Source organism: Serinus canaria, chromosome 5 (genome assembly GCF_022539315.1).
Source record: "Serinus canaria isolate serCan28SL12 chromosome 5, serCan2020, whole genome shotgun sequence".
Taxonomy (NCBI): Eukaryota; Metazoa; Chordata; class Aves; order Passeriformes; family Fringillidae; genus Serinus; species Serinus canaria.
Window position 1 is genome coordinate 18,501,264 of NC_066319.1, and position 13,509 is coordinate 18,514,772.

Here is a 13,509-nt window from a genome sequence, read left to right on the forward strand (position 1 = left end):
AGGGAGTCAGACTCCAGACCCTTTGAAAATGTAATGCAAAATCCACTTTTATTCAACGTTTTTCCTACTATGCAAGAAAGCCAATTTTGTGTGGCTTATTTTTTTGCTAATTAAAATTTAAATGGTCCATCCTCCCTCATCAATTGTACAAAATATATATTTTTACCATTAAAGACATGGTAGAATCCTTAGGATTTACTGTTTGTTCTCAAAATTTAATCTCCAGGGACAAAAATGCAGTAATTTTATTTCCCAAATCTAATGTTCCAATACTGTCATTTCTTTAATCCATATTATAATTTCCTTAAAAATTCAACGCTTTTTGCCCTGGCTGCAAACAATATTCTTCTCTGGTTTTCTTTTTATTATTTTTGAAATGCAGTCAAAATCACATCTATAAAATTACCTATACATCTTGCTGTGTGAGACAGCCAATCCTGTCTGTCATGTATCACTTCAGAGACATCAGAGACAGTTTTGTTATCAATGCTTATGGTTCCCTTGGCTTGAGTGAATTTAGATGAGCTTCATTGTGAGTTTATCTGATGATGGACCTCTGGTGAGGATTAGGCATAACCTAACAGCTACTGCAAATTGCATTTAGCCTTTACAATTAGGCAGACAATGAGTAAATCAATGGAGGAATTAGTACACTGAAGGGTCTCCTCAATGGAAATAAGCTGTGCAGTCACTGAGATGGCCATCAGTCAAGCCAAGCTAGGAAAGGCAGGCTTCAAAATAATGCTCTCTTTTTTCTTCTCTGAGCAGTGAGATTTAAAATTTCTATGGAATAATAAAAAGACTAATGGCATTCTTGAGAAAGAAAATTGTGGGAATGAGAACATCAATTGTAGGAATGACTGATAAAATTATTTAATTGACGCTAACATAAAGATAGATTTAGACAAAAAAGTATGATGGGCAAGTGATGGATTCAGCTTTTCAGTATACAAGATTTTTTGCATCTGACTCTAGTGGAGATGAAGAGATCATTTCACTCCAATTTGACAGGAAGGTGCAAGTACTGTGGATGAAAAATCGGAATAAAAACTGCAGGTTCAAAAACGTTTCAAATACATTTTACAGGAACATCAAAAATGAAATTAGTCAAAGCTCACAGAATTAACACAATTTTGTAACATTTCTTGAATGCAGAATTGGACATCTCTTGATTTAATTTCTGTGGGTTTTTTTCAGATAACAAAACAAAAAGAAAACATTTTGTGCACAAAGAAGCTTCACGTTGCAAAAATTACTTAATGGAAGTTAACAGCTGAAAGCTAAGGAATTTCAGTCAAAAGTGCACTTTTGATAAGGTAAAGGATGACATCACTTTGCAAAAAATATATTGCTTTTTTGCCCTATTTATCTAATCTGAATTGTGAGAGAATTCCTTCAGCAAATGATAAAGTATCAAATAAAATCTGCAAAGCTGAGCTTCCCATGTATGTACATCAGCATTTAGTTTTTGCTCAGACACCCAGAGACAAGGATAGACTATTACAACCCTACTGCATCCAACAAAAGAGAGGGTAGGAAATAGAAATACGAGACACAGCTGCTGCTTCTAGCTTGGATGGTAAACATTATGCTACATTAAAGTGAAAAAAAAGTTTGCTTTTAAAGTAGTGTGATATAATAGTGTGAATGATAAGTGTGTTGTTCAAAAGTTTGCAGAGACTCTTTAGCAGTTTCTGGAAAAGGAGATGTAAGTAGAACTTATTCTGTGCAACGTCTGTGATGTTTTCTCATTGAAAGAGAAATTATTTGAGGGACTCGCAGTGAATAAACTAATTTGTTGTAGAGAAAGTACAATTTGGCTGGGGGGAAAAATGGAACTAATACTGGAATCTCTGCTCTGTAATTCAGTTTTGCACATCCCGATGCCAGCTGTAACCGCGACTAAGATAAGTGAACTGGTCAAACTGCACTGGTGTTAAACGCGCGGGCCAGGGCTGGTCCAGTCGCTGGAGCGAGCTGAATCCCCGGCTTTTATAAATAACCCCGAAAGGAGCGCTGGCAGCCCAGGGCGGCAGGAGCACCGACTCCAGCAGCTCTCCCTGGTGCTGGACAGCGGGCACGAGTCCCAGGCATTTCAGGGGGCTGCGAGTGAGCCCCGGCAGCTGCAGGGCTCGGCTGCAGAGCAGGGCAGAGGACTTCTGTGGGGTGCCTTCTGTCGGGTTCTTTCTCTCGGGTTCTTTCTCTCGGGTACCTTCTCTCGAGTACCTTCTCTCAGGCACTCTCGCGTGCCCGAGTCCCTGAGCAGCGATGCGCGCTCCCTTGTCTCCCTTGTCCCCCGGTGCCTCAGGCACAGGGCAGGGTGACGGCCCCCGCTGCAGCTGCCGGCTCCCCGCGTCGTGCTCCCGAGTCCCTCTAATTGGATTGCGGTAATTTCTGCCCTTCCAGGAGCGGCGGGCGGCGCGGGAATGGCCCGGGGGAGGCGGGGGGAGGCGGTGGGCGGCTCTCGGCTCTCGGCTCCGCCGGCGCGGCCGCTCCGCTGCCCATAAAGCGCGGCGGGAGCGCGGAGGGGCCGCGGCCATGCAGTGAGAGCCCTCCGTGGGACCAGCCCCGCTCCGGCCTCGCCACGGGAGCTCTGCGAGGGACAGAACCCCCCCAGCTCAAGGTACCCCCGGCCCTTCTCCCAGAGGGAATCGGGCTGCCCAGCCCTGGGGAGCCGCTTCGCTCGCAGCCCGTTCCCACCCAGCCGCCCGCACCCCGGGCGGGCAGAGCGTTTACCCCGCTGCGGTCTCTTGCAGATGCAGAGGTGCACCGGATTCCTGTTTCTGTCTTTAATCCTTTGTGCCACCCTCTCGGAAACACTCGGGCTGGTTTTCTCAGTAAGTATCAGTGTCTCGGCGAGCGAGGAACCACCGCGAACCTCCCAAGGATACACACTGCACTTAGATGTAGGGGTTGTAAAGGATACAGCTCTCAAAACCATTTCGGGCTATAAACAGTTTGCCTTCCCCCCCCCCTCCCCCCTCGCTAAGAATTTCGAGGTTTTAAATGCTTGCTCCCTTGTAAAAAAATACTGTGACTAAGAATGTCTAGTTGCTAGACCAAAATTGAATGGGTGTCCCACCCGGCTCCAAAAAGATGATGTACATATGGACATCTTTTATGAAGAGGCTGTCCTGTAAATCCAAGCAATAAAAAGAAGCATTGCTGTTTGCTAAGGTGGCTATCAGGTGATAATATAAACTTCAAGCATAAAGTCGAAATTTCTGCCTCCAAAGTGTGATTTGCAGTCATCACTTATGTGGTGTGAAACAGTCAAACCACAGGGATGTCAATAGCAACAGTGTAGACTTAGACAGAGATGGGCAAGAACTCACCGTGAATATTTACTTCAATATGATTGGCTTTATTTTTAATTATTTTTTTCTTTATTGTGAGCCTTTAGAAGACTCTCTCTGCTAAGAGAATGTCCTTTTGAGTAGGTCCTGCAATAACATACTTGTGGTTTTTTCCTTTAAGGCAAAAGACAAAAGGGGTTGGACTTTGAATAGTGCTGGTTATCTACTTGGGCCACGTAAGTGAGGCACTTCTTTTTTCATTATTTCAAAATGCAAAAATTGTGTTATTCATTTCTCTGGATCTAGCAGTTTTGTCTAAACCTGCAAGACTGAACAAACTCATTTGGTAAAACACTTGTCCACATGTTTGTTACATGCCTATCATAGAACTGAGTTGTCTTAGATCACAGCTATTCTTTCCTAAGGAAGTGTGATGGGAGGCCTTATGTCCAGCAACACATCTGCTCACACTTTGTGCTTCTGAACTGTAATTTTCATATGACAGATACGTCACCACCAGAAGTGTTAAAAATATCTTACAGCATCAGAGGTGTCAAGGGCAGAATGACAAAATGTGTACCTCTCCATGTATTTCAGATTTCAACTCTAAATCTTTTTACAAACTTTTACTACTTGACTTTATAAGACTAAATTTTTTTTTCATTAAAGCAAAATAAATTAAAACAGTAACCTGTAAACTCAAGACTATTAGCAGTTCACTATGAGAAAAATCAGTGTACAAGGTGTTGAAAATACAAGAGTACTGGCTTACAGGTGGTATAGCAAATGCAGGCTGTAGGAAAAGTAGTGCAGAATGAAGCTGTCTCAAATATTTCTCCTTTTACCATTAATTCTTGTGAATGTGGCAAAATTCATCACAGTCTCAGTAACACATAGCCAAATCCTACACATGCTTCACATGCTTACTGTGACATTCTTCATTCTTTTTAGCTAACAAGAAGGATACAAAAAAAAAAAAAAGAAAAGAAGTCTAATGCATCTTAAATGTATTAACTGGTTCTGTGAATGTCTGGAAGTATATTTGCCCAAAGCATGCCTAAGCAAATTGGAAAAAATACTGTGGGGAAATGATCTTGTCAAAGACTTCTATTTTACATCCAAGATTGGATGACAGGAATCATCCTTTGTTGCAGGTCATATTCATCAGCTTTTACTGAGGTCATGTTGATAAGCAGCAGGTCATGTTGATAAGCTTTTACTGAGTCAATTAACTCCTCTGATTTTTAATTTATTTATCAGATGCAGTAGATAACCACAGATCTTTTAATGACAAGCATGGTTTCACTGGTAAACGTGAAATACCACCTGATGAGGATATTAAAGCAGGTATGAAAGTCTGGAAACAAGCATTTTTGATTTGTTTTTTTATGTGAAGTTATTTATTTACTATTGAACTGACTACTTGGATGCAAAACTATTTCTGCATTACAACAGAAATCCTAATAAACATATGAAAGGAAGAAAAATGATATTTGGCCACTCAATGTGATCTTTGGTCATAGATTACAACATCTAAGTGAATTGGAAAATAAAATTTAAAATAATTGTGTTGCTTTTGATATGTAATAGATCATATTGCTTTGAAAAAACTTTGGTTTTTTTCTCTTTTCATATGTTAAAGTTAGTATTTCAAATGCCACTCTAGCCACTCCAGAATTAATTGGTTTTTGGCAAAGAAGAGAGTCCACAAAGGCATCTTTCAGTGATGAAGGCTATAGAAAACACAAACTCCCAAGATTTCCTATGATCAAGCAAGGTGGCTTATCTTCACTAAAAGACTGAGAACCTGGTCACACCTGGAGTGCAAATGCTCAGATGTTGCATTCAGTAAATGACAATGAAAAGGGTGCAGCCTTGTTCTGGGCCTGCCATCCAAAGCTGGCCCTCTAAAGCACATCTCTAGACTCCCCTATGAAGAGAAGCTGACAAATTTTAGGCTTTATTTTGAGCACCTATTTCAGGATAAGGTGCAGAAACTTCTAGAAAAACCTGTTTTATCTCCTGATGAGAAACTAAACCTGCTGCAGACATCTCAAGTGAGCTGGGATGAATCTCATCCTTAGGCTGATAGAAGTGACCACAGCACTTACTGAGTACATTTATCACTGCACTAATGGGGGCAAAACAAAGGTTTTAAATAACACCTGGGCCAGTGCAAATGTAGGTAACACTAAATAAGTTCATAAATAAAGGACATGTGCTTAATTGCAATCTCATAGATGCATAGTTTGTGAAGAGAAGAGAAACATTGATACATTTCTTAATTGTTAACACTCTCTGCAGGACTGTCAGCTCAGCTCTGGCACAGTTACACAGTGGGGCTTGGGGGATTGTGTGTGGTATTTTTTTGGTGCTGTGCTTTAGGGTTTTTTTGTTTTGTTTTTTAAGGAAAAGAATCCAACCCTGCTGTCTCAAATACCAGTGTTAAAACAACATGTGGCCAGTCAAAACCAGTGTAAAAGTAAAGGATTTGTAATCCAGTAGTAGAGATCACATTGCAACATGCTGCCATTTGTGCATACCCCAGGTTCCTTACAGGATATGAACTTATGGGTTTATGGAACTCTCTTATGGGTACTGCTGAGCCTCCTCAATTGCAGATTAACCCAACAAAACTTGTCAGGATGAGACTTCAAAATTACACAGCTGTCTCTGCTTTAAACTTCATTCTCTTCTCTCCCCAGTGTTTCCTTGAAGTTGAAGTTTATTACAGAGTTCCTACTCAAAGGAGATTTAAATAGCTCTATCTGTATATATAGTGCATAAGAAATGCATAAGGTAATCAGTATATTATTTTAATTGAAAATGAATTATTTCTGCTGATTATTTGCAGAAGACCTTTAAAATGGCAATATATGCACATATCATTTTATTAATGTGAAAGAGTTCCTGCAAAGGACTGTGCTCTCCTTGGAGAAATGCTGCAAAATTCATAAGCTCTCCAGATAACCTAGGAAAATTTGTAAGGTGTGTTAGGGACTGAACACTAGGTTCAGGAAAAAAGCTCACAACAAAACTACAACCATCTGTGAGCATAATTAGTCAAATCTTCAAGTTATAAGATCATAATGGTTTGTTTCCTGAAATCTGCAAGTTATCCACCGAGCAGAATTAAGGTAAATAGCAGAGCAATACATAAATACAATATTTCCAAGTCATGGAGGAAAAATATTTATCCAATAAATATCACATGGATGATAAAATCTTGATAAAAATGTGACTTATATAATAATAATAACAAAAATTCACAACAGGTTAGGTGGGAATAAAAACTAAGGAAAAATTCAAATAAAAGAGCATTATTAATGCAAATAATAATAGTAATAATGTGTTTGTGTGAGTTCAAAGGGTGGAAGACAATTTTTAGGTGCAAACCTATTCAATGCATTCTTAAATGCTTATTCTCCTTGTACCAGAAACCTTTGTGTCCCTTGCAACTCTCATCAATGTTTTAAATTTGTGCTACAGAGCTCAGTCTGCCTCCTGACCCATCTGGTAATGTTTGCAGTGATGGATGTTGGTTCTGGTACCCACATTTGTGTGCAGAGAGTTAAAAATCTTGGGGAAATTACTTAACATTCATTCTTAATAGACAGCAATTCTCCATCCTCCTAAAAATAGCAAGGTGTCTTCCTCCAACTCCTGGCTGATATTTTTTTCTCTCATTTACAGATGCAGAAAGCATCCTTCTCAAAAGTGCAATAACAGGCACCCATTAGGCCAATAAAATGACATCAAAAAGCTATTTTCACAAGCTTGAAGACAAGTGTATTGGATTAGATACCTCTGTGAAAACATGGCTTTCTAGGCTTGCAGAAAAACACCCAGGCCTGGGTTTTGGGCCACAAATCACTTCTGTGTAATTTGAAGGGGCTTATTTGGAACAAAGTCAGGCTACATGAATGAACTTTAAACTGTTCTGTAAGGCTGATGAATTTTTTTACTAAATTTGAAATTTAACCTATCCCTGCAGGCTCAGGTGGGCAGAAGGGAGGGAGCTGGCAACAGAGGATAATTCTCTTCTGCAACAGGTCTCATAAAGCCTAGAGACCACAACCATTGAGGTGTCAAAGCAGCTGCTATGCAGCAATGACACACAAAGCTGGGTGATTTTGATTCCCAGAATTGCAGTTCCCTATCATACAGGGGATGGAAATGAGGTTTTCCATCAAGGATTTCAGATTGTTTTGGTGGTTTTTTCCCCTCCCCAGAGTACTCATAAACTTAAGCTCAGTATCTCATATGATGTGTCTCTGCCCCATGTTAACAGTGAGTAACAGCCAGCTTGTTTCACAGGGAGTCTTGGAAGAGCCCTGGCTGATGAGAACATTGTGCGCACAGTCGTTGAATTCTTGACCTACTTGCACCTGAAAGGTTAGTGAGTGCCTTGAAATCTTACACAGATTCTGGCAGGAAATTCACTGGGGAGGCAAGACTGTCCCTTGATGTACACATCTGCTGCAGATTTGAGTGTGCAAGACTTGCAACAGCACCTCTGGCATCAGGCTCACACACAGAGCGCAGATCCTGAAAATTGCAGCTCAGTGGAGATCTGGTGCAGCAGAATTCTGATCCCATTCCATCACTTGTTAGTGCCAAAAGAAGCACATCTCTCTTTTTGCACCTGTTCTACAAGAAAGTTGCAAGACAAGATTGCAGCAGCACCAAGGTGAATATTGGCAAAGAGCTCAGAGTGCTCTGAAGGAGAAGCTCTGTGCAGCCCCACAGCTGTGACAGGAGTGGTCATGCTGAGCTTACAGCTGGTTCTGTAATAATGGTCACTTCACTCAGTGAAGGAGAAATTTATCTGCTTCTGAGTTTTCATTGCTTTTGCTTTAAAAAAACCCAAACTAACACAATATTCAGCTTTTAAAAACCTTTTCAGCTCTTCTAAAACTTTCCACAAAATGTATTAAACCTTAATAGATTGTTGCAGAGAAACCAACAGGTAGAAAAAAGTTATTCTGCTGCAGATGTCTGAGGATTTTTTCTGTCTCAAAAAGTAGACAATTCAATAAATCAGTAACTTCCATGTTCTTACTTTTGTATACAACAAATTACAAGCATCTTTGTGGCAAGTGTATGCTGTGGAACTCTGTGTACATTTGCATTTTAATTTCATTATTAAAAGTGACTTTCAACAGACCAGTTCATTTTCTGCATACCTGAGATGCTTTTTACTCATTGTTTTCTGAATTATTTGTATCCACCCAAGGAAAATAATTCTCATTACTGAAAATGTGATGCCAGTGTTTATTAAACTGAATTTGCATTTGAAAACAAAACTTCTTTATAGCTAGTCCTAAGGGCCTGAAATAATTCAAGCACATATTTAAAGTAGATTATTAGCATATATATTTACTGTGGACAAAGTAGCTGCTTGTTTGCTGTACCACTGTGAAGAAAGAGCCCAAAACTCTCCTTGACTCTGCTGTGTGAGCCTAGGAAGTAAAATCAATATTTGGACACAGCAAAAAGGGTGCAAAATAACCTCAGTCACACACCTTCTGCATAGGCTAAAAGCTGCTAAATCAGACAAGAAAATAAAAAGGATCTCACAGAACTACAAATGACTTCTTCCCTGCAACAAATGAGCTTAAAAGGCTCCCTTCTTAGGATGGTAATGACAAACAATTGTTTTTATTCAGAAAAGGTGGTGGTATTACCATGTTCTCATGAAAAACAGAAAATGAATCTGCAGGTCTGGCTTTTTGCAGACATATTTCCTGTAGTCTCAGGTTGCAACAGACACAGAATGTTGTCACCTATTATCTCTTAACAATATTTATTGGAAAGGCTCAGTACAAACTCTTACACAAACCCAGAACTGTAAATTAAGCAGGTGAATACCATATTTTTTAATGATAGAAATCCTTCAGCACATTTGCTTCAAGGAAACCTTTCTGCATTAAATACATTGGTTTAGATGTGTTCCTTGGTGGGGGAAAGGGGAAAAATCCCCACTCATGGGATTCAGATTCAGGCCATGGTTATTCAGATTAGAGCTACATTTTAATCTGCAAGAAAAAGGCAGTATTTTTACTGCTAGGAAGTACCTTGGTAAGAACTAATAGTGGCCTTCTTCTCTTTCTCTTGGAAATTATTCCCTCCAGCTTTAAGTGCTTCTCATAAAGAGCAACATGTAGAATGGCAGCTGTAATTAGATAATATTAAGTCTTATGAGATGCTGGGATCCAGCAATGTCAATTGACATAATAAAATTAATATAATTGTTGTTCTGTCACTGCTGTTTCTAAAATGTTGAAATTGTATCAGGAAGATATTATTGACATTCAAAAGGGAAAAAAAACCCCCAGTGTTTTATGAATTAAAATATGACAAGTTCAAAGATTTGTCTTTTATAGTTGAGAAAAATATTGCAAAAATTATATTACTGAAAGTGGATTTCATTACTTAATTGCTAAGATGAATATTCATATTTTCATATGTGTAATTTATCTTTTTTTTTTCCTGTTTTTCAGAGGTGGGAGCACTTGACAAGCTACCTACACCAGAAGAAATGAACCAGTCTTGAAGAAAGCCTTTTTATTTTGTTGCAGTGTAGATTTAGACTGAATTCTGAACAAAAGACCAAAATGACCTGAATTTAAGAAGTATGGTTTGCATTTATTTGATAAATGGTAAACAGCATTCTGCCCTCTGGTTGGTTTGTTGGATTATTTTTTGCTTTTGTTTTCCATCCTTCTCCTGCAATGTCATCGTGTATAATTTTGCTTTGGTAAAACTTTTCTGTTGGTAAATGATAAAATAAAAATAAAGAGCAATGAAGTTGGTTCATTTTAAAATTATGTACATAGCAGCCCACAATGCATCATATAGAAAGTCTGGGGTAAATTGTAAGATTATACTGCATCTTTACTCTGCAATATTAGAGCAGAATAAAACATATACACTAGATATTGGGTACTTCAAATAACAGAAAAACAAACTTCAGAGTGCTGCCATGAAGAATCATTTTAAGTCACAGATCTGTCTATACTTCTGTGCTTCAAGGAAACATTGCTCCCTGTTCATATTTTCACAGACATGATATAAACTCCTGTTCATAATAAATTTCATATTATTCACCTGCACTACACTGCCCCCTTGGCTGGAGCACACCTTGGTGCGATGCAGATTTAAGAGTGCTGGGCAGGTTTACACAAACCTGATGTGTAGGATTCCCACATCATTGAGAGCACTGGGGCTGCAATCTTAATGAAGAAAAGCTCCTGGCTGCTGAAAGATTAAAAATCTACTTCATGAGATGCTTTATTCTGAGTCCAGCAAAGCTCTTGGATCCATGTTTAAGCCATGCAAAACAGCTTTGATGTACTGGACCAGGATGCCAGGCCTGCCCACAATAAATGTCAGATCAAGACTGAGGAAAGGTTTGAGAGGTTACAGAACCTTGGAAAGGTTTTTCATACTCAGATGACTTTCAGCCTCTGCACAGTGCAATGAAATATCATCCTTTCAAAATGCTGACGTGCGCTGAGTGCACAGACTGACAGAAATTTTGCAGACCTTTATTATCTAATCTGTTTTTCACTTTTGGCACAGCAGAATTCTAAAAGCCAAGCCAGTGGTGTGTGCTCTGTACCCACAGAGCCATGCCCCCCTGTCATTCAGGCTGTGCTCCTCCTGTGACTGTCACTCAGCCTCTGATCTCATGGCTGATGTTTTCTCTTCCCAAAGTGTGACAACACACTGCAGATCAGATCCAGTGAGCTTCTGAGCCAACCCTCCACACTATGCTTTGCTGGATTTCTTCTTGTTTTTTCAGGGCACTGAAAAAAGGATACACTGCTAATACACATGCTGCTAGTTCAACACTATTTGGCAAATTTATGGGCTTCCCAAAATGTGAAAAAATAACAGAGTGAAATTTAACCTCTGTCCATTAGCATAGCTCAGTAAGTCCAAACTCTCATTTCCTCTAGTAATGTCCACACTTCTCACATAACCTTGAAGTAGAGCTCACTAAAATCAAGAGGTTTTCTTTTCATTGACTTCCATGGACTTTGGATCATTGACTATTAAAATCCAGGATTTATTTGAAGAACTCAGTAGCAATCCATCTCTGGCAAAGCAGCAGAATCTATGATCAAATAAAAGGAACTTCATTTTAGCATCGAATTTCTTTCCTTTCCAAAAAGGTTAAGAAATTAGAAATAATAGGGTAGAATCAGAGAAGTTATTACTTTGATCCAATGAGCATACCTTCAGGTCCTTGGAGTTGGAGTCATCCTGTTAGAATGGTTATTCAATATTCTGATATTTGAGTTTATTTGAAATAGTGGAGAACTCGTAGGACCAGGAAGATTTACAGCACTGTCTAAACAGGGAGGCTCACAAGGTTTTACATTGTGCTGCACAGTTACATGCATATATTACAGAAACCAGATTATTACCAACTAATTACCAAAAACAGTCCACATACTTTCACCTAATAATTTCTGTATTCAAACACATATTGATAATATTCTGAAATAGAGACAGGTAAAATTTTCAGCTTGTTTCTTCACCCTTGTAATGCCTCTTATCTATTCAAATATGAAGGGGGGGAACCACAGTAAGGAGTTCTTCTGGATCAATTCTTCTAGATCAATTTTGCAATTTCAGTAACATTATTATTTTATTAACACTCATTTTATTTAAAGTATGTCTTAAATCACTTCATCTCAAACATAAGTTCTGCAAATATTTGAAATAACATCTCCATAATGAACCTCTTGGACAAACACCTGATAAAAATGTCCAATGTCCTTTCATCCACAATTGGAAAACAATAAGTTTCAATGGGGCAAGTGGACAAAAAAAGAATGTGACATTTCAGTAGAAAATAAGAGTAAAAAAATCCTTTTTTCCATCCCATAGTATCATTTATTGCTTATTTGCATATATTCTATTCCATGGTCATGTAGGATTAGCTCAAACTTTTATTTACACTACAGACAAAAGCCAAATAAAAACCCCCAAAAGCATAAACATTTCTTGTAATGTTTGCCAACGTTATGAAATTACCCTTCATGCAAATTTAACTCTGACAATGAACAGAAGGCTTGCATGATGCTGAATGACTGGACAATCAAATGGAAGATGAGATTAAATGCTGATGCAAGCAAATTATGTACGCAGAGAAAAACAACTCTAATTTTACATTCGCATACTGATGCTCCAAATTATCTCTGGAAATATAACTCAGACTCATTCTACACAGTCTCTAAAAATGGTTTTTCAAACCTCAGCAGCAGATAGAAAGCTGAAGGGAATAGCAGGAATTACAGTGAAAATATATCATTCCCAATTTTGATACAAACAGCAGTTCTGGAGAATCTTTTCACTGTAGAGAAAAAAATCACTGTCAGGGTAGAAATAACACAGGGAAAAGTGACAAATATTTTTACAGTGATTTTCAAACACAGAGCAACTAAATAGGTGGGAAATGAGAATCTTAAATGTTGTGCTAAAAGTGCTTTTTGTTGTAACCCAAGGTATAATGATTGAATGGCAAATGATGACAGAATTATCAAGTAACACTTTTAACCTCCACACCCAGAAAAACCCAGAAGGCTTTTCCATACATCTCCTGATGAAATTGTGCACAGGACTTTGTGGAAGCCATAGGTTCTGAAACAGTTATATTTATGGAAATCATACATATTTGGCTAAAAATTCTGGAGAAATACTGAGTTCTGAGCACTACCTATAACAAAAAACCCTATAATTTTATACAATGCTTCACCTACCTGCCAGGTAGTCTCATTAAAACTTGTTTAAATGCAAATCAGTTCAGCATAAAAGGGGGAATTTCTGGTGGCACAGCTGGCACAGAAGAGTTTATTCAGATTAGGAAGCCATCAGGGAGCTGACAGGATACATGTATTTTCCCACCTGTCTACTCATCTAAAGGTCAGACTGTAACATTAGCACAGAAAAATTAGGTAGGACTCAGAGTACTGAGGATGTTTGAGAGGGCTTGATGTTGGGGTTGCCAGAATCCTGCTTCCAGGTTTAATGTTACTGCAGTTCAAGCTGCAGCTCCTTTTGCCTGAGGTCAGAGAGAAGCTTGCTGAATCCATTTACAAAGGGCTCTGACATATCCTTCAGTGCTCTTTTGTATTTCCAAAGAGATGAGGAGACATGATATGAAAAAACATGTGAAGAAACACATGAATAACTCCCCCAA

General features: G+C 38.8%; 1 protein-coding gene across 1 annotated transcript; it reads left to right on the forward strand.

Moving 5' to 3' along the window:
- The first annotated feature begins 2,507 nt into the window (after positions 1-2,507).
- On the forward strand, positions 2,508-10,083 carry GAL (galanin and GMAP prepropeptide). The gene is made up of 6 exons (XM_009102168.4): positions 2,508-2,623; positions 2,757-2,837; positions 3,478-3,532; positions 4,557-4,643; positions 7,614-7,691; positions 9,800-10,083. The coding sequence occupies exons 2-6, from the start codon at positions 2,757-2,759 to the stop codon at positions 9,850-9,852; spliced, it is 354 nt and encodes a 117-aa protein (XP_009100416.1). The 5' UTR covers positions 2,508-2,623; the 3' UTR covers positions 9,853-10,083.
- Positions 10,084-13,509: the final 3,426 nt, after the last annotated feature.